At 41.3% G+C, this 26,478-nt stretch overlaps 1 protein-coding gene across 1 annotated transcript; it reads right to left on the bottom strand.

The window, feature by feature from the left end:
* Positions 1-227: 227 nt before the first annotated feature.
* Positions 228-23,294, bottom strand: AMACR (alpha-methylacyl-CoA racemase). Its single transcript, XM_082336014.1, has 5 exons — positions 23,031-23,294; positions 20,087-20,230; positions 17,333-17,493; positions 12,030-12,216; positions 228-1,440 (listed from the first exon to the last, which is right to left on the bottom strand). The coding sequence occupies exons 1-5, from the start codon at positions 23,278-23,280 to the stop codon at positions 1,031-1,033; spliced, it is 1,152 nt and encodes a 383-aa protein (XP_082192140.1). The 5' UTR covers positions 23,281-23,294; the 3' UTR covers positions 228-1,030.
* Between the last annotated feature and the right edge of the window lie 3,184 nt (positions 23,295-26,478).

Raw genomic sequence — 26,478 nt, forward strand, 5'->3', positions numbered from 1 at the left:
AATAATACTGACATTTTGGCATGACCCATGTAAAGTGAGCTAAAGTATATCTCAGCTTTGGAAGTCTTCGTAAGCAACAAACTAATCTTCAGGAAGGTAAATACTCTGACAAAATTATCAAAAAACCCAACACCTCATATCATAATTCCTGACATGTCAGACTAAAGAAAACTGTATTAAGGCCATATAACTAATTCTTTTTAAAAAGCATATATTTTTTGCCTTGAAGGAGACTGTTTCAAATAACAGTTTAATTTTGAAGGAAATGAAAACCACCATGGAACAACCATTGTTTAAAACCCGTGCAGCTAAGTTGCCTACCATTTTTCCAAAAAGAGAGGAAAGTATTAATACCTGACAGCTATTTTAAAATAACAAATTTCATTCTGAAGTGACTTTCTAGGCAAACTGAAATTCCAAACGTAATAAAATCAGGAGACTGCATTAGGAAAATGTAGTCAAGCTACTTAATAGAATTACTTTATAATAATAACTCTACAGCAGCACATAAGAAAACAGCATTATTTTGATCATTGCTTTGGCATGGTAATACAAATGAATTAATAAAATATAGAGGAAAAAAATCCCTTCTAATCTATGAGGAAGCAACACAACCACTTATTTAGGAAGAATATAACTATTTTATGAGAAGTATTGTAATACATGTTATAGTTTCATGAAAGCAAAGCAACAGTGTAACTATTAAACTAAATGTATGTAACTAAATAAAAAGAAACATTTCACAGGATATTATATTTAAAGAGACATTTTGAGGATTTACAGCTGCTTACTAAGCAAACTGTGTAGATCTTCAGAACACAATTTTGGTATCATTCTAGACTGTAGACCATCCAGGTACACAAGTACATAACTCCCACTGTTTTCAATTAAATTTAAAACTTCAATAATTAAAAAAAAAAATTATTTAAAAGCTATATCAGGTAAGTATTTGTGTGTCATATAATTCAATTTTAATGCATTAAAACATACTGTATCAGCCTGGAATTTTTCTGATCTGCATAGCTAGAGGTTACAAATTAGCTTCTGGTTTACCGAATTCTATTACTTTATTCTGATAAAGTTTAGTAATCTCTTGCTTAGTAAATCCATATTCTAGAAGTATCTCTTCTGTGTGTTCCCCTATAAAAGGATCTCTTTTCAATGATGGAACAGCAGGGGTCCTTGATAGATGAGGAGCAGGTCTAGGACTTATCTCTTCCTGATCATTTTTGATAAAAGATCTTCTTTCTTTGTTATGCTCATGTGAGGCAACACCATCAAAGGATAAAACAGGGGTCACACAGGCATCAGTATGATCAAATATGCTGCACCACTCAGCTTGTGTCTTCTGTGCAAATACGGACGCAAATTTTTTCTTCATTTTGGGCCAGTCAGAGAAACTCCACTGACTGGGAAGTCCATCTGAATCTAGCCCAAGACCTAAAAGGAGAAAAGCAAAGTTTTACGTAGTATAGCTTACATAAATTGAAGTGCTGCCCACAACGAAGTATGTTCCTTGAGAAGCTAATATTTTGCAGGCAGTCCAACACAGCAGAACATACTAACTAACAGTTGCTTCAAACTTTATTGTGGTATCTATGATTGAGGTGGAGGGAGCAGAAGAATAAAATGTTCTATTATTATGCAATTAGACTAAACCGCATCAGCTACAACCTTTTAACTAAGTATATATAATAAACACTCCTTTGTATAAACACTTCATAAGAGCAGCAGCTGCCTAGAGGTAACATTTTGTCCTGAGAATATTTTCTGTAATAGGCACTGTATTCCCTACCTGGCAGTAGCAACACAGAAGTCTGCTGAATGGGTCTCGGACTACAGCAATATACTTATCTCTTAGAAGCCAGTACATCTGCCAGAGCTGGACATTCAGGAGGCTGCAGTGTGTCCAACATGATCGGGTTATGTCTATGCCAGAGATGAGAAGATGGTGTGGATAGATATACCCAGATTCAACATGCATGAGGCAGCCCAGCTGCAGGTGCCTGCGGACTAACTAACCTGCTTCTCGACTCCCTCACTCCAAACGGACTCCAGCAGCGTTTGCTGCTCTCCCCTCTTCCCAGGCTCCAACTCTCCACTGCTGCTCTTTTGGAAACGTGAAACCCATAGCCCTTCCACTCACTAACTGCTTAAGACCTCTGCTTCCCAGAAGATCGGTCGCATGGACCACCTAGGTACACAATACACACGCCCTTTCCGAGACACAAGAGCAGAAGATGGACACATAAGCTTTGTACTGAAAATTTCCTGAACTAGGCAAGTCTTAGGTCCTTCCCTTAACTAAGCACTACCTTCCCTCTCATTGGGGAGTTTACATCTCTCCTGTGCAGCCAGTTTCCCATCTCTGTTTCTGTTCTCATGGATTCTGCTCTCTGCACTCCCTACCCTTCCATTCTCCTACTTCAAGGAGATCCAAGAACTGTTATGTAGGGTTTATCTCAAAAAGGAGGTCAGAAACAAGAAAGAGAAAAGGCAGTTAAAGCAAACTTTCAAAATTGAGAGAGTACAAACAGAGGTACAAACAGACTCTATGACATCAAATAGAAATAAGATGTGGTATATTGAAGGCTGTCCAAACAGTCACATCTTGAAATTCAGGAGCATAAACACAACAGGAAAAATTCAGAAAAAGCAGGGATAAGAAACCACTTAATTTGAGAAATTAAAAAGGCTAGAGTACAACTATCATCATAATGCTCCACAAACAACAAAAAAAGGGAGCTGCTTAGAAAACAACAGCTCTGTGTAAAAGGCAGAGAAAATGTGGAGTTCTGCAAAGATTTTGAGCATGCTTTCTTATTATCTTTGGATATCTGGTATCAGATTGATGATTTCACTTGCAACTGTTAACATGCTTGGCTACTAGATGCCTGTTTGCAGGTAGAATTTACACAGAACTCCTCTAATCTTTTAACTGTAGATAGGCAAAAAAACACTTTCTGTATCTTCTATTCTACAGCTTCCTTAGAAACACGGTTTCATAAGTATTTATTTGCTTATTAATTATGGTTTGGGTTCCAGCAGCCAGTCCAACATGAACAGAGCTCTACCATTACCCCATTACACAATTATATTTGAAGATCATGCCAGATGGAAAGTTGGCTGAACCTAACCGTACATGCTCTAGCAAAATAGAACAATATGCAGAACCTGGAATTTAATATTACATGCTCATTTTCCATTGACCACTGAAGACTTCAACTTTAAATAGCACGAACCAACAGCATTTAAACACTACAGCTTCTCATTTTCCAGCTTGTGCTAACCATTTGTGGTGCAGATAAACAGAATCACAGCAGGAGCAACTGAGTCAACAAGGAAATAATTACACAGCACAGAATTGTTTGGCATACCACAGGATGACAGATTTCACCCAACATAATCAAAAGCAAAGTATCTTTTACACAGAATACCTGGTAAAGCTATCACAACTTGTTTCCAAGTTTTTTTGTTCGAATTTTCATCTAGGCATTTTTGTTTAGAAAAGCCCAGTAACCTATCCCAGTACAGACTTGAAACAATGACTTTTGAAAAATGAAAAATTAAGCCTCCTTATAATGATATAGCTTTAAGTCTCCTTTAAATGCTATAGCTCTGTTGACATACATCTGCATGTCATTTATTAATGCAACAAACTGAAATCTCTATTTCTACAGAACTTCTTGGACAAACTGCAGTAAAATTAGGCACCTATTTCAAGAGAGAGAAAACAGTAAAATTCATTAGATAAATCAGCAAAGTTGCTTTGGTATGTTGGAAATTGTATCTTACAGGATTTCAGCCATACTATTTTAAAAGACTATTGAGGATCCCTAGCACAGCTTTGTTCCAAGATTTTCTTGTTTTAACTTGCTGATTTTCTTTCCAAAATTGTATGCTCATAGCACAGTAATTCTGAAATTCTATTGCCACAACATGACTGAATAGAACCATCTAGTATGGGAATCCTTAATTTTGGCCCAAACCACAGCCATAAGGTGTATGCCGTTACTCTCTCTCTCTAATTAATTTTCATTCTGAGAGGGAACTAAACTTTAGAATATTCCAAGACAGTAGGGAATTTTCATTGAAGTTAACTATGTAAAGTTTTTTCTGTGATCAAACTTCTGAAACTAAATCATTTTTTAGAAAGTGACAGTTCAGCATAAGGTTGATCAGGCCCAGAGTACAACCAGAGCATCGCTGCCAATGCATGCATAGCTGTACTCCAAGTTTACGTATTTAATTACCACAATTGCAAATGTTTTGGTGCAGCAAGAACTTGGCCCTCTACAGTATCTGTACAATGTTTAAGGCTTACCATGATAAGTAAATTCAAATAAAGCTTAACATTATGTGTAACTGAGGGTGTCTAAAAGGTAATGAGGAAACTGTTCATCCACTTTGCACATCTTCATAATAATAATGTACTGAATTCAGTATATTAGCAGATTTTTTTATACAGTATACAATACTTTACAATCACAAAATGGAGGGGCCTGTGGAAATCCTTCATAATGCTGTAAACTATGTTTTTCAAGTGCTTCTTAATTTTTCTGGTTTTTAAAGAGAAGTCACACAATGTACGATTATCAAAGTAGTATGAAAGGAGTACTATCAAATACATGTTCAGAACTTTAGTGACTGTTAGTGCTTTTCACATCAATGTAAGTTGATACTAAGTTCACCTTATGTAACTGAGTTTACACGATATGATTAATGCAGAACCAAACCTTTACTCTCACCTGATATACAAAATTTACTGTGTTGTGCATGCCTCTTGCAGCACGGCTACAGCAATACTAAGCACATATTGCTAAAAATCAAGGGAAACCTGCAGAAGCAATTTACAGGTCAGTTGAAAGACATTCTGTCTCTTTCTGTCAAAATGTTGAGACTTAACATTAGTAGCACACGTTTCTTACATCAGATTTTTCATAAGGTGCAAAGGCATTTTAGTTATTTATTGGCTGACTTTTGTAGTAATACAATTAATATAAGCAAAAGGATTACAGAACGTTTGTTAACAGCAAATAGTCTGTAGTGAGCCCAGAATACAACTCCTAATATCACTGCTACTACAGCAAATATTTACCATCTCTGTTTTATATAGCTTCAGTTCCTCATATAACCTTTTTTTTAAAAATTCATAAATTCATGGCAAGCAGAAATATAATTTTCCTTGCCGAGCACAATCTACAAAGCCAACAATCTTCTCAAACTAAGATGCTGTATTTTCTTAAACTTAGTTTTCCTCTGCAGACCCCTTAAGAACTTTCCTCACCCTGTCATTAACTGCGCTCTGGTCCAGCACTGGGTTCCTAATTCTGCAGGGAAACACTGAAGTGAACCAAAACCAAAAGGAAATTAGTTTCACTTTGGCTAACCAGAATTCTGTGAGCAGTGACAAATGGTTCAGAAATCATGTTCCTTTCTCAATTCTGCAATCTTTTAAGATTTTAAGATCTCTAACTCTTACATCTGCAACGCTCATGTCCTTGTGTTCTCCGAGAGACATTAAGTGGCTTTTGAATGTATTTTATCTGGAACAGCACCAAGTTGCTCACCAGCAGAACTGACCAGAATTATGGAAAAAAAGTATGAAATAAAATTATGGAAATTGTAACTGGAACATACCATTTTAAAACTACTTCAAAGCAGGGAATTAATGCCTGGAACAGACAACTTAGTCTAAGTCAAAGTGCCTTGGGTTTGTGAAAGAGCAATACAATTCTCACAAGCAGCTTTTTCTTCCCTATAACACGCAAAGGCTTACATTCTGAATTGAATTCCTGCAATAGATATCCCAGAAAGGAAAAAATCCCTAAGCCACAAGGAGTATCTGCTGTTCTAATTTAGTACACTATTGCTTCAGAGAGCTTGCAACCATAACTACTGAAGGGGATAAATATTTCCTATGTGAAAATCTGACCAATTCATAATATGCACCTAAAATACAATGAAGAAAGACCACTTATTTTTAAAAGCAATATTGTGAAAAAACCCCGAGTTCTGTCTGATATTTTAAACAATGCACTTTTACAAAATAAACAAAGAAAAATTATTGACTCTAAGCAAGCAAAGACTGTGATACAATTAAAGGCAAAAAGCAAAATTTCCTTGTAAGATTGTACTCTGTATGTAGGATTTTTAAAATATGACCGAAACAGACTGAAACACAGGCACAGCTGTGACTGCAGTTGTTGTCTACTTACAAACAGATACATCAGTTCTTTATTGCTGGAATAACTATTTTTGAAACTTCAGCTGTTAAAATCAAGCCATTTCTGTGCATTGTAAGCACAAGGAATACTTTCAAACTTGAAAATAAAGTTGTCCAATGTGGGTGTCCCAGTATAGGCAGATGAATTCATAGTTGCTGCTTCAACTTTATGCTCTGAATTTCTGAGAAACAACTAAGAGGAAAAGAGAGAATTTTAACATTTTCCTCATCTAAGTAAGACAGAGACTGGTCAGTGATCATGTTATATTCCTGACCGCTGGATTCATCCATCAGAGGCTTCAGCCTCTTGACCTAGCCATGGTTCCCACTCAGGTAAGAGCCATCGCCAGAAGGGATGTGGCGACGCAGATGGAGCAGCTGTCCAGGTCTCTGGCTGCAGGGAGTGCCAGAGCCTTGCTCTGGTGATGGAGGGCTGCCGAGACAACACCTGCATGAGGTGCAACCAGGTGGAGGATCGGCTCAGCATGGTGGCAGAGCTGAAAGAAGAAGTAGAAAGACTGAGGAGTATCAGGGAGTGTGAGACGGAAATAGACTGGTGGAGCCACTCCCTACCATCCCTGAGACAAGCACGCCAGATGGAAGCATCAAGAGAAGCAGAGGCTCCCCTACCCTCTTGCCACAGGCAGAAGGAGGGGACCTAAGAGAAGGAGGAGGATGGAAACAGATCCCTGCTCAGTGCAGCAGGCAAATCCTCTCCCGGCCGACCTCGCCCCCCCAGGTGCCCTCACACAATAGGTATGGGCTCTGGAACTCAAGGGCCAGGAGGATGAAGATACGGACAAAGATCCATCCAGGGGGTTGACGAGGGTGAGCCAGTCAGCCCCACACATTACAACGGCCACTGGTAAGAAAAAAAGAAGGGTAATTGTCATAGGCAACTCACTTCTGAGGGGAACAGAGGGCCTGATATGCCAACCGGACCCATCCCATAGGGAAGTGTGCTGCTTCCCTGGGGTCTGGGTCAGAGGCATTACTAGGAAGCTCCCTAGGCTGGTACAGTCTGATTATTACCCACTATTGGCTGTTCAGGTTGGCAGCAATGAGGTAGCCGAGAGAAGTACAAAGACGATCAAAAGGGATTTCAGAGAACTGGGGCGATTCCTTGAAGGATCAGGAGCGTGGGTAGTGTATTCCTCAATCCCGTCAGTAGCCAGGAGGCACACGGAAAGGAGCAGGAAGACCCAGCTCATTAACACGTGGCTCAGAGGCTGGTGCCAGCGGTGGAATTTTGAGTTTTTCAATCATGGTCCAGTTTACATGGCTCCAGGCCTGCTGGAGACAGATGGGGTTCACCTGTCGCAAAGGGGGAAAAGGATTCTGGCTCAGGAGTTAGCAGGCCTCACTGAGAGAGCTTTAAACTAGATGTGAAGGGGGAAGGGGATAAAACCAGGCTTGCTAGGGATGAGCCTAGAGGTGGCATGCCTGTGTTGGAGAAGAGATCTATAGCCCAACTGAAGTGCACTTACACGAACGCACACAGCATGGGCAATAAGCAGGAGGAGCTGGAAGCCATTGCGTGGCAGGAAAACTATGACATAGTCACCATCACAGAAACATGGTGGGATAACTCCCATGACTGGAGTGCTGCAATGGATGGCTACAAGTTCTTCAGAAGGGATAGGCAAGGAAGAAGAGGTGGTGGGGTAGCCTTGTACATTAGAGAGTGTTTTGATTGTCTAGAGCTCAACAAAGGTAATGATAAGGTTGAGTGCTTATGGGTAAAGATCAGGGCAAAGGCTAATAAAGTAGGTATCCTGGTGGGAGTCTGTTATAGACCACCCAACCGGGATGAGGAAACAGACGAAGCATTCTACAAGTACCTGGCTGAAGTCTCACAGTCCCTAGCCCTTGTTGTCATGGGAGACTTCAACTTACCAGATGTCTGCTGGAAATACAACACAGCAGAGAGAAAGCACTCTCAGAGGTTCCTGGAGTGCGTGGAAGATAACTGCCTGACGCAGCTGGTGAGGGAGGCAACCAGGGGAGGTGCCCCGCTGGACCTGCTGTTCACGAACAGAGAAGGCCTGGTGGGCGATGTGGTGGTTGGAGGCTGTCTTGGGCTCAGTGACCATGAAATGATAGAGGTTTTGATTCTTGGAGAAGTAAGGAAGGTGGTCAGCAAAACCTCTACTCTGAACTTTAGAAGGGCAGACTTTGGATTGTTTAGAAGTCTGGTCAACAGAGTCCCTTGGGAGGCAGTCCTGAAGGGCAAAGGAATCCAGGAAGGCTGGATGTTATTCAAGAAGGAAATCTCAAAGGCGCAGGAGCGGGCCGTCCCCATGTGCCGCAAGTCGAGCAGGCGGGGGAGAAGAACGGCCTGGCTGAACAGAGAGCTTTGGCTAGAACTCAGGAAAAAAAAAAAAAAAAAAAAAAAAAAAAAAAAAAAAGAGTTTACCATCTTTGGAAGAAGGGGCAGGCAACTCAGGAGGACTACAGGGATGTTGTGAGGTTATGCAGGGAGAAGATTAGAAAGGCGAAGGCCCAGCTAGAACTCAAACTGGCCACCACCGTTAAACATAACAAAAAATGTTTTTACAAATATATCAGTGACAAGAGGAGGGCCAGGGACAATCTCCCTCCTTTGTTGGATGCAGAGGGAAACATCATCACAAAGGATGAGGAAAAGGCTGAGGTACTTAGTGCCTTCTTTGCCTCAGCCTTCAATTGTCAGACTGGTCATCCTCGGGGTTTTCAGGCCCCTGAGCTGGGAGATGGAGATAGGATGCAGCGTGAAGTCCCAGTTGTTGAAGAGGTGGCAGTCACCGACCTGCTCCTCCACCTGGATGCTCACAAGTCCATGGGGCCAGATGGGATCCACCCGAGGATACTGAGGGAGCTGGCAGAGGAGCTTGCCAAGCCACTCTCCATCATTTACCAGCAGTCCTGGTCAAATGGGGAGGTCCCAGATGACTGGAAGCTAGCTAATGTGACACCCCTCTACAAGAAGGGTCGGAAGGAGGTTGGACTCGGTGATCTCAGAGGTCCTTTCCAACCTTAATGATTCTATGATTCTTTCTAGATAAGCTGGCTTGCAGGTTGAGAGAGAAAAGCCTGAGTCTTGCCCTGTAGCAATGATCAATACAAGAACACTGGAGTGTCCAGCAAAGGTTCACTGAGAAGAAGACTGACAAACAAGACCAGGCTGCATTATAAAATTTTTTCTGAACGAATACAGATTCCATCCCACTCCTGTAGCTTAGAAGTTAAGTGCTATTCAACTTAATCTCTAGAGAAGAATAAAATACTGCAGCCATGAATACTGCAGGCCTGTGTTTGATCTCTTTAAGCCAAACATATGGGTATTGGAGTAAGCAGCTTTATTACTTTTTTTTTTCCTTTGTATTTAATACAGACATTCTCCCTGAAGAGTATTGGAATTCTAAATTCCCTGACTTCCAGAGCAAGCGCTTACATTTTACTTTGATACAGTTTTATATTTGTTTTTGTTCTCCAACTCCATTTCTTGAAAGCAAAAAAATCTCAAGGGATTGGATGAGAATAACATTTCAAAGAACTGCAAAGTATAAAATAATCAACTATACTGTCCTTTTCAAGATCGAGTAGCTTAGAACTGGAGTTCACAAACAAGTTATTCTCAGGACAATGAGGGACAAACTACCAGCTTCTTCAGCCAAGAACACGGCTCTTCCAAACTTGACATCTGATCTGAGGGCATCATATAATGCTGGACATGTCCCTGAGTCACCCCAGGAGCCTGCCTTATGCATTTCATGTATCAGCATGCACCAATTTGGATATTCTATGCAATTGCACAGCCCTTTTTAAGCTAGACAGAGAAGCAGCCATTTACAGCCACAGATGCGCAAGAACTTTGGTAGCACCACAGGTTGCAAGAGAACAAAGCCAAAGTGTACAGAACAAGATCTCTCTTTGGGATCCTGCTCACCAAAGGCATACCCCACCTTACAACACCATACCTTCATTTCGTCTTACTGTGCTCCTGAATTTCAAAAACTCCTGGAATTGCAGGCCCTGGCACTGACTATGCTCTTGTTAGCACAATGTAGCTGATCTGGGCTGAGCTGGCCATAACTGCCTGTGAGAGGAATTGTCATGATTTAGCCCCAGCCTGCACCTAAACACCACACAGCTGCTCACTCACTCCCCTTCCCCCCGGTGGGATGGGGGCAGAAATGGAAGGGCAGAAGTGAGAAAGAAACTTGTGGGTTGAGATAAAAAGTTTAATAATTACAAACAAATAATAAAAATTTAAAAAATTGTAAGGAAAAGAGGGAAAAAAAACCAATAACAACCCAAGAAAACCAAGCAATGCAAATGAAAACAATTGCTTACCATCAACTGACCGATGCCCAGCCAGTCCCCGAGCAGCAGCCCCCAGCCAACCTCCCTCCCAGCCTTTACTGCTGAGCATTCCATGGTATGGAATACCCCTTTGGTCAGCTGGGGTTAGCTGTCCCAGCCGTGTCCCCCCCCAGCTTCTCGTGCACCCCCAGCCTACTCACTGGTGGAGCAGCATGAGGAACAGAGCAGTCCTTGACTCTGTGTAAGCACTGCTCAGCAGTAATTAAACCATCCCTGTGTTATCAACACTATTTTCAGCACAAATCCAAAACATAGCCCCATACAACCTACTACGAAGGAAATTAACTCTATCCCTGCCAAAAACAGTACAGGTATCCATGCTGCATTTCAAGGAATAATCAGTGGGAAGAGACTGAGCAAGAATAAGAAGCTACTCCACTGCCACCCTCACTCAGCAAAGGTTTACCACATGTAAGTCATGCATGTACAAAAGTGGTTCACATAACACTGGGTACATCCACTTTAAGTATTTCCTTTGTTGGTATTCCTTCTACTCATTAAGCAAAACTAAAATTAGACTGAGAACTTTTTATATCCTTCATAGTCAGAGTAATGGAAAGACAATAAATACCAAATTCTTTTGTGAATTTTTTATATTTTCATAAATTCTGTGTGGAAAGCATAGTAATCTACCAAAGGAGCACAACAGAAGAAATTATTTTTAAATTAAATAACCAATAAGAAGCTAAGAGCACATCTGATCAAAAGCCTGAAGCACACAAATAGTTTCAAAGGTAAAGAGGCACCTGCAAATTTCTGTTTTAAGTTCACACAATTATTTTACATGACCCATTCTAATTTATCAAATAGATAAATCATATTTTACGGTAATATTTAAAGAGTCTTCAGTCAAATTTTAAAATTATATCCATAGCCAGACACTAAAAGCACTCTGAAATTGTGTGGTGGAAATTAATTTAGAAAGCGAACTTTGCTTCTAGAAAAATTCCGTTCTATCAAGAAATATTATGAACTACTTCCAATGAACATTCATTTCTGAAACAACTTAAATAGTTTCTTTTTTAAAAAAATTAGAGCACAAATAACTGAAATTGCTTGAAATTTTACTTGCAATACCAAAGGATTAGGTCTCCTTTTTAAAGTATATTCACAATCCCTCAAAAAAAACAGGTTTCCAAAAATAGTTGTTTAGCACTCCAGCCACATCATAGACTACCATTACCATAACTCCAGAAGAAACCCTGTAATTGAAGTGTAGTTTCTGAGGGTAAGGTGAAGAAGGGATGGAAAAGAAAGAAATGTATTGCTAAAAGAAGAAAGTCAACTGAACTGGTACACTACTACCCAAGTAGTTTCAAGAAGTGTTTGGCTTTTACAAAGAAAACAACATAACCAATGTCATGAATCAAAATCAAGTATTAAAGAATTCATTCAGTCATGCTTCGCTGATGTGAAACAACAGCTCCAAGCTACTTACCTTTTATTAACTGCTCATAGAATTGAGGCTCAATGGCACCAACAGCCATGAATTTTCCATCGGAGGTCTTGTAGGTGTCATAAAAAGGCGCACCACCATCTAGCAGGTTCTCACCTCGAGGTCTCTTCCAAAATTCCAAATGTTGTGATTTCCACAGGAAAGAACTTAGGTATGCTACTCCTTCTACCTTGAAGGTTTAAAGGAAAAGTAACAGCTTCAGTAAATTAGTTGGCCTATTACCTTAATTCTACATAAACAAAACAGCAAAAAAGTACTACTGGTTCTGTCCTTTGGCAAGATTTTTAATAACAAGATCTCTGGTAAGCAGTTTAATTTCTTAAAATTTTCAATTACTGTATATATTGCATATGTGAAATCATCTAGAATTAGAGAATAACAAGGAGCATAGATGTAATAATGCAGCTTCAGATGGATAACGCACTTTCAACACACAAAGTTTCCTCATCTAGCAAGTTTATAATCCTTAGGAGTTCACAAAGAGAATGTAAGTAATTAGGTGATGGGACAAGCTTCTTGGCTCTATAGAACTTCAAGTATCTGACAGCCGTCAAGCCTTCTAAACCTCTGGAAATCAAGATGCCTATACCAGTCCTGTAAGTATCAAACTTTTACCTCAACATTAACTTCTTCGGATTTACTGATTATAGTAAGACTGCTATTTTTAGAAGAAAACTGGAAAGAAATCAAAGGTTAAAGCTCTCTTATACCATGGGAACTGGGAAGCTCATCTTCATCACTAAGTTAAAACAAAAATTATTCCCCCACTCTCATCACTGGCAGGTACATAGATGTAGCAAGGTAATCTCTAAATAGGCAAGCATCTGATGAATACAGCACTAGAAAACATGTTTAATCCTGTTCCAACTTGCTCCTTAAAATTTTGGCTATGTGGAGTACAACCAGATGAAAATTCAGCTTGGTCAGCTTTTCAATAGTTATCAAGCTTGTACCAGTCTTTCCAAGCAAAATCACATCGTACAGTTTTGCTCACCAGCAGAATCCATTTTCTTCCAACTGCATTAGAAAAACTGTAAGATAAGATGAGGCAGTAACAGTATGTGGCCTGAAACATTCCAGTGGAACAGAGAAAAAACCTGAGCTGTATCATTTTGAGTATCATTTTGATTGATTCATTTTCAGCTGTGTAAAATTAACCTAATATTGTCTATAGAGAAAAGCACAGAGACTGCAGCAAAATAAAAAGTTACTGAATTTTAAATTGGAAAGATCTACTAGTTTCTACCTTTCTAAGCAAGAATTTAAAACATGCGAATCTTTGAAGTACGCAGTCATGAAGGCTTCATCATTTAATGTGTATCACTTGGCCTCTTTCTCAAGTACCTGCCACAAGGACAGGAATACTTCTGCCCTATTTGTCACATGTTAAAGTTAATGAAAGTACTTTCATATGAGAAAATACTGTATACCTTCATCTACATGTTTGCAAAATGATTGCAAGGATATCAAAATAGTGTTTGCTTTACTAATCTTGCACTGCTCATATTAACAAAAAAATACACAAAAACATTGGAAGTAATAATAATATTAGATGAGGATAATATCAGAATAAACTCTAACTGCAAATTAGATTTTGGCGCTGACAGAACTACTTACAATACCTATGTACAGTGCTACTTAACTCTGGAAACACTTAAAATAAAATAGCACATCTGTTTTGGACTGGTATAGGGACTTTAGAAATATCCCTGGCTGGGCAACTGGACAGCTAGCTTCTGCCTGAGGCCCACTGCAATTCAGAGACAAGTAAAAAGGTGTCTAACATCTGCACCAAACCTCCAAAGACATGCGCAAGTAACACCACACACACACACTAATGTGGTCATTTTCTTTTAAAACATGAAAAGAACACCATGGGGAGACTCCACTTAAGCCTAATTGCAGAATGATTACAGTAACAGTTACTGTGCTTCACTTAATGTCTCCCTCATGCTAAAAGCATCAGCAGTCTCTGAGGCAGGGACCAGAACCCAGAGGCACCACCCCGCTGGGTGACCTGTCTGCTCCGCAAGTCTCCTGTTCCTTCTGCAGAGTGAAACAGTTCAAACAAAACTGAGAATGAATCCACACTAACCTAATTTTTATCCTCGAGACTGATGAACGCCTCTAGGATGTGGGAGTTTCGGTTTTGAATACCTCCAGGCTGAGAAACACCTGGAACCCCAGTCATCTGTTGGACAGCTAAATGCTCTTGCCCTGAGACTGTTATGCAAGTGATCATTACCACCATCCTCTCCTGTGGCTGTCTTTTCACAAAGAATGAGTCATGCTTGGTCAGATGCCTCCCATCACCAGAAGGCTCTGTGTCTGAGTTTGGCATGAACCTGAAGCGTGGCCCTGGCTCACATGCCTCTATTCCAGGGTGGTGCAAGAGTGCAGATGTACAATTGCGCCTACCGCATCATACCCCAGTGTCCACTCCACATCCCACTGGGCACATGGGAACTATCGGGCTCACTGTAAGATACCTATGATCCCCATAGAGTCAGTAAGAAGAGACAGCAACTAACATGAATCAGTTCAGACCAGGCATTTAATTCTGCTGAGGTAGACAGCTGAAACACAGGACCTGGTGTCTACTTTTTACACAGCGCAACAATAACATGGGACACTGTGAGCAGGTCATGCAATTCTAGCCCTTGGCCTGATCCTCTCTACCCTCTTTCTGTATTAGTTTAGTTTCATTAACTAGAGGCGTTCCTCATGTGTATATTACTGATTATAAGAATGCTCCAAAGCCATTTTTCAGCTTTCAGCATAGTTATTAGAACTAAAAGATAAAAACCAAATTTTTCTATCACAAAAATTTGGATCTCAATCTAGAATTACTAGCCTCAAAGACAAGAAATAATTAATTTTTTAGATTACCTCAGAAAAATAGACATTGCAATAAAAGGAAAAAAGAAACAAGTGGTCAGCAAAACAATCCATGAAGTAAGATGAAAACTTAATAAATGTAATCCTGAGGACACAAAGCTGCTAAAAAAAGAAATTAATTTTCCCTCTTCTACTGAAGAAAATTCCACCATGTGTCAGAGTCATTAACATATTCAGACTACCTAAACTGTACAACAACTTACGCAATAGGCCTATTAAAAAAGAATGTTAAAGCAAAATGACAGCTGAAATGCTGTGGTATCACCATTTTAAAAATATCTATTTCCATGAAACAAACTTAGATGTAAAAACAGGCTCATCAACCCAGTCTATTTAACTGTCCTTGCTGTTGATGATGCATGTATGTTTTTCACCATCTCACTGAAAGTCTGTTCAAGTGAAATCAACGTATCAAAACGCCAGGTAAAGTACATCCAGTGATATTGGACAATATTCCATCCATTTCACAGGACACCAGGAACATCAGCAGGGAACTGTAAATTCCACAATTACAATGAGACAAGAAAAAATTGAAAGGGAGAAGTTCTTAGGGCTTAAAACCACAAAAAACCACAACACATTCCATTCCCAATGAGCTGGAGATCTCATTAGGACATTAGCAGACTTACAGTGATTCTTCTCGTAACCAATTCTTTCAATTACTTAAAGTACCGATAGTGAAAACAAGGTAATACTCGAAACTACAAGAAATATCTTTTTAAATATTTGAAGACTTGTCACAATTCTCCACACTTTTTGCTTCACAAATATACAAACTCCTTCAGTTTTCCTTTGTAGGTCTTGTTTTTAGAGTCACATAATTTTTGTTGTGTTTCTCGGACTTCCTCAAGTTGGTAATTTTTTTTTTTGAAAGACGATGGCCAGCATCAGAAACACTATTTTCCTGAGGCCTTATAAATGCTGAATAGATTAGAAGAGTTACTTTAGAAACTTTGCTGGCTCTATTTCCTGTTTATACATCCTAATACAGTGTGTATGTGTTTTACAACAGCATGTTATTGTTGACTCATGTTCAGCTTGTGACTACTACAAACCCTCAGGATTGTACTTTAGCCAATTGTTCTCATGCTGCATTTGTGCAGCTCATTGTTTCTGCCTAAGAGAACTACAGAGCAGTGGTCTCCATGAATTTCAGCCAATTTTTTGAGGTCATTTCTCCAATTTGATAAGGTCATTTTCAATTCTAATCCAAGTGTCCAACACACTGGTAGTTCTTCCTGCACACATATCAGCTGTCAATTTACTAAACACAATCGCTCATCCATCATTAAGCTTATTGGAGAAAACACCGAAAAAACCCTAACAAACAGATGCCTGTGGAACTCCAGTTGATAAGTTTTTCATTTTGACAATCAACTACTAATAACTACTGTCAGGGTAGAAACATTAGACCAGTTTTGCACTGATCCCATAAAATTTTCATCTAGACGAAAATGCCATGGCCTGCTTCTGAGAATGTCATGTGAATTTGTCAAAAACTTACTCAAGTCAAGATAGCTAACATCCCTTGCTATTCTCCTACCTTCAAGACCTCTTCAACAAAGGGATTTTTTTACATTAATACAATTTTTTTTGATTTATATTTAAGTCCAAACTATAGCTTTCACTGTATCACAACACCTTGAAGGGAGGTCAAATTTTAATTGCAATGCTCTTTAAAAAGAAAAACAGAGAAGGAGAAAGACAGAGAGAGAATAAACACTTGCAGATAATATAGGTTTCAAGGATAAATGTAAATACGTATTTTTCCTCTGTGTGTAAGCGGGTGGCCTTGCAATGAAAAATTCCATAGTAGCCATTATTAAGCTAATTTACCCTTTCATTTATTTTACGGCACATTAACGCAAAGCGTTTGAAATTGACTTCTTGGCAATAATCCATGGCAGTGTAATTATTCAGAGTGCTTCCAATAAGACAAGACCTGTTGCAAATTCATAAGCAGATGTATGTTGGAAAAAGTTAATGCAATTCTTTATGTTATTAGGATCATAATTTTTGCTGTTATGCATGATGTTAATTGTTTATTATACAGCCTATTTCCATACACCAAACTTACTCATAAAATATATACAGCTAATATTTTTTGAAGAAGGCAGACTGGTAAAAGGAAAGATTGGGAATGGCACAGAGGGAAAGCCACAGTATGTGTCCCGTGTGATAAGGATGTTATGGCAACAGTGATATGCGAAAACTGCTTGCAGGTGAAGGAATAGCCTTTTTATGTTATTACTTACTTTCCCTTTCCCAAGCTCTCAATTTTAAACCTTATGAATAGCTCCAATTTCCTCCCTTTTACAGACCTAGAGCAGGAAAAAACCCAAACAAGCAAACCTAAGAAACCCCACCTTCCTTGAGACCAAACTTACCATACTTGCATCAATGACCTGCCCTTTGCCAGATTTGGTACGTTCATAAAGGGCTGTAACAATGCCCATTGCGCACATGACACCTCCACCAGCAAAATCAGCCAGAAGATTTATGGGTGCATAAGGATTTTCATCTTTTCTACCCAGCTTTGACAGCACACCTGACAGTGGAGCAAACAAAGCAAACATAAGTATAAAATTAATGATAAACATTGATTTCTACATTTCTACAATTAAAGTTGCATTCTTTTCAATCTATGCAAGTAAACAAGGGACAAAGCAAACTTCTACCAACAGTTTTCCATCTCTACTCGGCTGTGTCTTAGCAAATAGTTACTGTTTAATTCACAGAAGAATAGAATATCTGAAATCGTATTAGTGATGATGCATTTTAATAAATAGATTAATAAAAGTCTCACAGATAAACCATTGATAATTTGGCTATATAGGGACAAAATTTCATCCAAAAAAACTTGTGTGCAGTAATTCTATATTAGTACTTTGTACATACATAGAACCTCCCTCACAAGAATTCAATAGGCATTATGAACATGTCCCAAAGAAACTTTGGTAAATTTTTCTTCTTTGAATCTTTTAAAGTAAAAATGCAGACATATAGCCTTCTGTGCACATAAGCCATTAATTAATAATCATAACAAAGTCTTTCACACCAACAACTGCACTTTAGTCCTATCCTCCCTCTTCAGCTACCTTTGGGAAAAAAAAGGTTGCCTGTAAGAGGAGTGGGTGACTAACACAGAAAGATTATCTCTGATTGCATGCAACACAGACACAGGGAACCTATGCTCATGTCAGAAATCATGCAGAAAAGAAAGGGAATAGATCAAAGGCTAAACCAGTTTACTTCAGACGGAGCTCTGAATCTGTTAGCATTTCTCTGCCATACTGAACAACCTCTTTACTGTCACCTTACTCTTTGTAGTTCCCTCATTGCGGTTCTCTTTGGGCAAGCAAGAAACTCTGCAGTATGATCATACCTCTCCTATGTCTGTAGCCTAAGGTCTGAGACTTGCAGCATACACAGTCAAAGTCTCCTGAAAACTCCATGATTCTGATGCACTGTTTAGTTAGCTAATGGTCTAACGCACTTCCTAAGCGCAAGCAACTGAGTGCGCAGTATAAAGAAGTTTCTAAAGCCTGTAGTGCAAACGTAAAGCCCTGTCGCTGACTAAAACCTCACTTTTAACAGTCTAAACAGGTCGTCACAGGCACCAGCAGATTAACATGTTAACATATATCTGGAGTTTCTAATGAAGCCATTTTTTGGTTAAAGAAAGACAAAGCTCATCAGGAAAATACTCGGGATATGAGATCTCATTTTTGAGGAATGGCACCTCCCAAACACCTTGTCCTATTTCCTTTAAATAGGCAGAAAAACTTGACCTGTGAGATTTCAAGCAAAATGATTTAATTTTAGGAAGACACCACTAACTAAAACACTACTGATTAAATCAGCTCCAGAGAAAAAAAACCACTTCGTAAACAGAAAGTACTACAATCTAAGGTAGCGACAGACTATGCTGTTATGTACTGACTCTTTCCCAGTGCTAATAACAAATAAAAATATCATAATACTTTGAAATCATCTGGACACAAAGTCAAAAGTGTTTCAAACGAGGCGTCCTTTCTTTAATCTTTTTTATTCTCTGACAACCTTACATAACGAGAGAAGACTGAACCCATCCCTGAAGAAACTTAATTCCACAACACAATGGCTCCCCATAGTAGGTGATACTGGATCACCAGATTTGCGGTGCCTCTGCTCTGGCCCTTTGCTGGGGCTAAAAGAAATGCTTTATCCAGTTAGAAGCTAAGAAGTTTTGGGCCACTTTCTCTCCTCGCTCACAGGCTCAAGAAGCAGCAGAGGCAGCAGCAGTGTGAAGAGCGGTAGGTGGGGCCATGATTGCTACCACCAGAGCTGGGTGATTTTGTTGCTGTTTGTTACTGCATACTTCTAGAAACATGACACTTAAAACCAGCATATTGTCTGCAACACCTTAAGGAAACATAGCATTGCTGCTTTATTTTAAGCCTACTTTCCTTTTGGTTGGTATCAATGGAGAAATATTTACAGCAGAAAAGCACAAGAGCTCAAATGACTTAGGCTGCCTAGTTTTCTTTTGCTCAAAAAAAAGCTGCTCACAGACACACAAAATAATATGCAGCCCTTTTGGGATTATAAGCATACAGATTTTCTAGGAGAGAGGCCCTGAAGACAGACAAAAATGCATAAAAACTTCAGCTTTCTCTTCAAAGTGAAAAACTTTTCTCAGACCAAACAGCACAAAGGAAGGAAAATGCTGTACAGCCTGAGAAGACATGCTGATCCAGCCTAACAGCTCACTGCTGCTGCCAAAACGAACCGCCTGTCCAGCCCACGTTTTCCATGTGCTGACTTTTTATGTTTGTTGGATCCCTTAATGAACTGCTTCACCTCAATAACCTGGCAGAAAAACATCCTCATTTCTCCTGGCCAGTTTTTGACTTGTGAGGGAGCTTACAGAGGGATTAAGCAAGCACCAAAGCCAACTGGAGAGAAAGGAGCAGGGAGAAGCACACAGAAAGAGAAGGAAATCCTGTTTACTGACAGAGATGCTTTAGATCTGCTCAGCTGTTTCAGCAGACTGCACCTCAGGTGATTTGAGCTATCTGCAAATAACCTTTCAATAAACTCTTGAGTCTTGATTTAAGGGGGGAAAAAAGCCTTATTTGACAGAAAATTTTACAGCCTACCTGATAAAGACAAGAAATTGATGTCATGACCTGCATGCCTGGCATATTTTCCTTTCTGGCCAAATCCTGTAAGTCTAGCATAGATGAGTCTGGGATTCTCCTGTAGAAGGACCTCTGGACCAAGCCCAAGATTTTCCATGACACCTTAAAAAGACAAAGGCATGTAATCCTAATTCACATTTATTTTTAACAAGGCTCAAAATATACATGGTTCAAAGTTAAACTATACAACAACAGAACTGAATTGCAATTTATGAAGTAATACATTCTAATTCAGTATCTGTATTACAATGTGAACAGCCAGGATATTATAAATTACCAACATACTGCATACATTTTGAATACAAGCCAATTAAGTGAAAATTAAGCTTCAGGGTCCTTTCTTTTTTTTCAGGTTTTCTTCCTGTTTTACTTCCCCAAAAGACTGCCAGACAGCTTGCTGTAATCCATGTACTGTTGGATGCAAGAGAAAGCTACCAAAGGCTTGTTGAGAGAGAGAGAGAAAGAGAGCAAACTCCTACGTTTTCCACATTAAAATGACCTGAAATTGCTTCCATCTTTCACTGGACTATACTTTCCTTACCGTACTAGCCTCTCAGTACCCCATGTGTTCCTAGATCTTTTAGCTCACTGATGCAAACGGACCATGCCACTATTCCACAAATGATTTGGAACAACTGCACAAAAGAAAATGTGTTCCTTTGTAATGCAGAAGATAAGGAACTTTTAGAAATCAATGAAATGTATGTTTGGTCAGCATGGGTTTACAATAATCAAGGCTAAAATTCTGATCTCACAGATCTAAAATAGTGGTTTTAAAAGAAGCAAATTCAAGTTGCAAATAAATGATAAATTTTTATTGGCTTAGTGCATCTTGGTCAGACTATGCCCTATAATCTATACTGGCACTGCAGGGAGACACATTTTGCAGGGGAAGGGATAACAGAACTTCAGTGCCTATTCAACCCCAGGATCTATTACTGCAACTTGTTTCACAAGCTAATCCATAATATTACTGAATCTTCAAATTGCTTAAGATCTGTTTCTGTTGTAACTTACTGGGCAGTGGCATGTGATTAATGCCAAGGAGAAACCAGTGAAATTCCGTAAACAGCAAGATTTTCAAAAGCACAAGTGAGAACTGGCTGCCAAATAAACCCTGGTGTCACAAAGTCATTGTTGGAAGGTCAACAGTACAAGTGCGTTTAAAGAAACTCTCCTGCCACTTGGGCCCTCATCTTCTCATTGCTTCACACCAGGTTCACGCTGGATCACAGACTTGCCAAGTTTAGTTACAGGCCCATAAAAGCTAATGTCTAGTTACAAAACTACCTGCATTTCCAGATTAAAAAAAAAAAAAAAAAAAAAAAAAAAAAAAAAAGCAAGTGCCTATAAAACCAAAGAAAACAGAAATTTCCATGATAAGAAAAAAAAAAAACCAAACCACTAGAAAATAGAAAGTAGCTACCATGAAAACAAACAAAACCAAAAAATTCTTAAGGTAAAAAACATCACAATCATAAAATCCCATTTTCAGAATGAAAAGCATTATCTGTGACAGAGAATATGTAAACCTGTTTATGATGTGTGATGTGTAACTGATACAGCCTTCTATTTCTAAACTGACTGCAGAAACCTCAAAACACTTTAGCTAGCTCCTCACTGAAGCATGATCATAGAATGCTTTGGGTTGGAAGGGACCTTTAAAGGCCATCTAGTCCATCCCCCCTACAATGAGCAGGGACATCTTCAACTAGATCAGGTTGCTCAGAGCCCAGCCTGACCCTGATGATACTCTTCGTAACAGAACAGCATCCTCGGGAACACAAGGGATACCAAAAGAGCCCATGCATGAGCATCACATGAGTGTCTGGGTATGGTTTATGAACGAAGAGAGCATGTTAGATCTGTTGTATTCAGAGGAACCACAAGCTCTGAGACGTAGACCACTATCGGCTACATCTTACCCACATGCTAACCTTACAAATGTGAGCCGAATTATGTCAGCAGGCCTGAAAATCCCTGCAGGACTGATGCCCAAGCTCATGCGTGACTCCTCGGCTCAGACATCCTCCGATGCCGTCCAGAACTATTTGTTCAGTCCCTCAGTCAGTGGGGCAAGGCCCTGTGTCCTGGTTTCAGCTGGGATAGCATTAACTTTTCTTCCCCATAGCTGGTATAGTGCTGTGTTTTGGATTTAGGATGAGAATAATGTTGATAACACACTGACATTTTAGTTGTTGCTGAGCAGCGCTCACACTGGTCAAGGACTTTTCAGCTTCCCCTGCCCTGCCGGGTGCACAGGAAGCTGGGAGGGGGCACAGCCAGGACAGCTGACCCAGACTGGCCCAGGGGCTGTTCCATACCGTATGGCGTCATGCTCAGTTTATAAACTGGGGGGAGCTGGCTGGGGGACAGGGATCGCTGCTCGTGGACAGGCTGGGCATTGGTTGGTGGGTGGTGAGCAATTGTATTGTGTATCACTTGCTTTGTATATTATTATTGTATTATTATATTATTATTGTTGTTATTATTACTATTACTATTCTATTTCATTTTACTTCAATTATTAAGCTGTTCTTATCTCAGCCCACGCGTTTTCTGACTGTCACCCTCCCGATTCTCTCCCCGTGCTGCTCCGCTGCCGGCTGGGGTTAAACCACGACACCCTGGCTGAGCGCCATCCACAGCCTCCTCTCTGGGGCTTTGCAGGGCTGCTTGGGCTTCACAAATCCCGGCCGGGCCCGTAGCATTTTTCACCCCGTCACACGAAACGAGCCCCCGAAGCCGGTCCCTTCCTCCCACGGTGCACGGCAAGAGGTCACAGGCTGACGGGAGCCCCCTCGGCCCCGCACCGCGCTGCCTCCCTGAGCTGCCCCCGGGCCCCGGCCGCCCCGCTCCCCCATCGCCACCCCGCCGCCCCCCGGGGCCGCCCCCGCCTCACCGTGGCGGAAGGGCTCGATGAGCACGTCCGCCTCGCAGCAGAGCCGCTTCAGCACCTCCGCGCCCGAGCGTTGCTTGAGGTCGAGCACCATGGAGCGCTTGCCGCGGCCCTGCACGTCGGCGGCCAGGGAGGAGCGGGACGCCCGGTCCACCCGCACCACCTGGGCCCCGAAGTCGGCGAGGATCATGCCGCAGAGCGGCGCCGGCGCCAGGCCGGCCAGCTCCAGCACCCTCACCCCGCTCAGCGCCATGGCGGCCGCCGCCTGCCGAGCGCCGAGACATCGATCGGCAGGGCCGCGGCTTTTCAGGGCCGCCCGGGCGCGGGGCCGCCCGCGGGCCCGGCGGGGGGCGTGGCGGCGGGGCCGGGGTTAACCCCCGCCGGCGGCGGGATGGGGCAGAGGCTGGGGAGGGTGGCAGTCAGAAAACGCGTGGGTTGAGACAAGAACAGCTTAAGAATTGAAGTACAATGAAATAGGTACTCGTAATAGTAATAATAATAATAATATAATACAATAATAATATTCAAAGCAAGTGCTACATAATACAACTGCTCACCACCCGCTGACCGATGCCCAGCACGTCCCCGAGCAGCGATCGCTGCCCCCCGGCCAACTCCCCCAGCTTATATACTGAGCATGACGCCATACGGTATGGAACAGCCCCTGGGCCAGTCTGGGTCAGCTGTCCTGGCTGTGCCCCCTCCCAGCTTCTTGTGCACCTGGCAGAGCAGGGGAAGCTGAAAAGGCCTTGACCAGTGTGAGCGCTGCTTAGCAACAACTAAAATGTCAGTGTGTTATCAACATTATTCTCATCCTAAATCCAAAACAGCACTGTACCAGCTCTTGGGAAGAAAAATCAATGCTATCCCAGCTGAAACCAGGATAGGAAGGCACGCCGCCGGGATTTTAAATAAATACAAATTTTCATCAAGATCTCGATGCTCGCGGCTCACCAGTGCGGAGTTGTTAGCTCAGCGGTGCCACAAAGGGTAGACCGTCACCATGGAGGCCATCAGCCCAGCAGCCTCCTGCCCGCCAGGAGTGTCGTGGAGCTTCAGACAGAAATGTCTCCTGTCATAGCATCATAGAATCATAGAACCATTAAGGTTGGAAAGGACCTCTGAGATCGTCGAGTCCAACCTGTTAACCTAACTGCCTGGTCCACCTCTGAACCATGTCCCTAAGCACCACATCCACAAGGTCTCCCCTCAGCCTCCTCTTCTCCAGGCTAAACAACCCCAGCTCCCTCAGCTGCTCCTCGTAAGACCCTTCACCAGCTTCATTGCCATTCTTTGGACATGCTCCAGCAGTGAGGGGCCCAAAACTGAACACAATACTCAAGGTGCGGCCTCACCAGTGCTGACTACAGGGGTACTCTCACCTCCCTGGTCCTGCTGGCCACACTATTCCTGATGCAAGCCAGGATGCTATTGGCTTTCTTGGCCATCTGAGCACACTTGCAGGCTCATGTTCAGGCAGCTGTCAACCAACACCCCCAGGTCCTTTTCCGCCAGGCAGCTCTCCAGCCACTCCTCCCCACGCCTGTAGCGTTGCATGGGGTTGTTGTGACCCAAGTGCAGGACCCAACACTTGGCCTTGTTGAACCTCACACAGTTGGCCTTGGCCCATCGATCCAGCCTGTCCAGGTCCCTCTGCAGGGCCTTCCTGCCCTCCAGCAGATTGACACTTCCACCCAACCTGGTGTCATCTGCAAACTTACTGAGGGTGTACTCGATCCCCTCATCCAGATCATCAATGAAGATATTGAACAGGACCGGCCCCAACCCTGAGCCCTGGGGAGCACCACTTATGACCGGCCGCCAACTGGATTTGACTCCATTCACCACCACTCTCTGGGCTCGGCCGTCCAGCCAGTTTTTAACCCAGCACAGAGTGCACTTATCCAAGCTGTGAGCAGCCATTTTCTCCAGGAGAATGCTGTCTTCCTGACACTTTCAGCATTTCCCCTAAGCAGAGCACAGGGGCTTGTGTTTGGTTAAATCAGACCAGGTTTAATAAAGCCCGCATTCATGCACAGTTGCTCTTTCAATGCAGCCTGCCAGAAAAGCAGCCACGTTTGACTGGAGGCCATGGTCGTTTTGTTTTTGTTTAGGCTGCTCACAGGAATGAACATCCATCCAGGAGAGGTGATGAAACAGGCATTGCATTAACACAGTGTTTCAAACTTACATCCTGCTGCCAGTTTTTCAGGTTACCAGGTAGAAGACAGAGTGAAGAGGCCCTTAAAATCAATTCCACATTAATTTTATTTCTTTCTTTAAATTAATTGGACTACAAAAATGTGTGAAGGCTGCAAATACGAATGCAGAATTTGTTCTATACTCTGCAATAACAAACAGAAGAGGCCTCTTGCCAGAATACCCTTTATTTTCCAGGCAGACACCTGATCCTGTAATACAGGCACTGATTGTATCCACTTTTATGCTGCCACCCACAAGAAATGGCAGAGAGAAAAATACATGCATTTTCTTCAAATCAAACTGGCTTCTATTGTTTATTATCCATCTCCCTTAGAGACACTATTCCATACAAAGGTTTGTTTCCACGGTCATCATCATGTTACTGGGACACTGCTTATCTTTAAATGATTTTCAGTTTCATTTGTTCCCTCTCACCTTTGTGTCTTCGACTTTGTGTTGAGTAGGAACAGGTAATTTCTGTTGTGTCGCCTCCTTTCATTTCATCTGATGCTCTTTAGTTTATCACAACCAAATAACACCATAATCACACACTGGATAATGTATGGATTTTGCTGTGGTTTAACTGAGCAGCCCTTTGCACCTGCTTTTTTGTTGTCATCCACCATTACAATGGGTACTCTGTGGCAGAAACATTCGAGTCAGGACCTTATTAAATTATTTCAGTTTCAGGGAGGTTAGGGCAGTATTTTATGAGCATTAAATCTGCTTTGAAAAAATGGATTTGAACAAACTAAGAAATAAACAGGTATGAGAAACAGATATTCTAATTAACCCAGAGGCTAATGATCTGAATCCAGCAAACTCTCCTGAAGAAGCAAGTTGGCCAGCAGAAAATACATGTTAAAAACAAGGAGCCATCCCCTAGCATGGGCTCGCAGTAAAAACAGTGCAGTGCTTATCTATGCGATACCATTTAATATGCATCATTAATGTGTGACAGCAAGTAGGTGGCTGTATGAATTCAACACTGCAGAGGCGATAGGTGTAGGAAAGGAGATTGTTTTGAGACTAAAACCCCAGTGTGGGTGGCAGGACACTCGGTTGCTTTTCACACCTTGTCAGGCTGCTTTTGTGAGCTTTATTGAATTACGTCAGTGAGTCGCTATCTGTGTCATCATGTGAAATTTATATAATTCCTATACTGAAATTAGTGTATTCCTCTGTCAGTGCTAAAAAAAAGAAATTATATATACTGTATGTTATATCTGCTTTTCTTGCACAGGTACAG

This window comes from Platalea leucorodia (assembly GCF_965183815.1).
Source record: "Platalea leucorodia genome assembly, chromosome: Z".
NCBI classification, from domain to species: Eukaryota; Metazoa; Chordata; class Aves; order Pelecaniformes; family Threskiornithidae; genus Platalea; species Platalea leucorodia.

Excerpts from the sequence above, each read along its gene's own strand:
- AMACR (XM_082336014.1), bottom strand. The coding sequence starts at position 23,280 with ATGGCGCTGAGCGGGGTGAGGGTGCTGGAGCTGGCCGGCCTGGCGCCG. Across the intron at positions 20,231-23,030 it reads CATCGAGCCCTTCCGCCACG|GTGTCATGGAAAATCTTGGG; the intron begins GTGAGGCGGGGG and ends TGTCTTTTTAAG. Across the intron at positions 1,441-12,029 it reads CTATGAGCAGTTAATAAAAG|GTCTTGGGCTAGATTCAGAT; the intron begins GTAAGTAGCTTG and ends TTCTCCTTTTAG.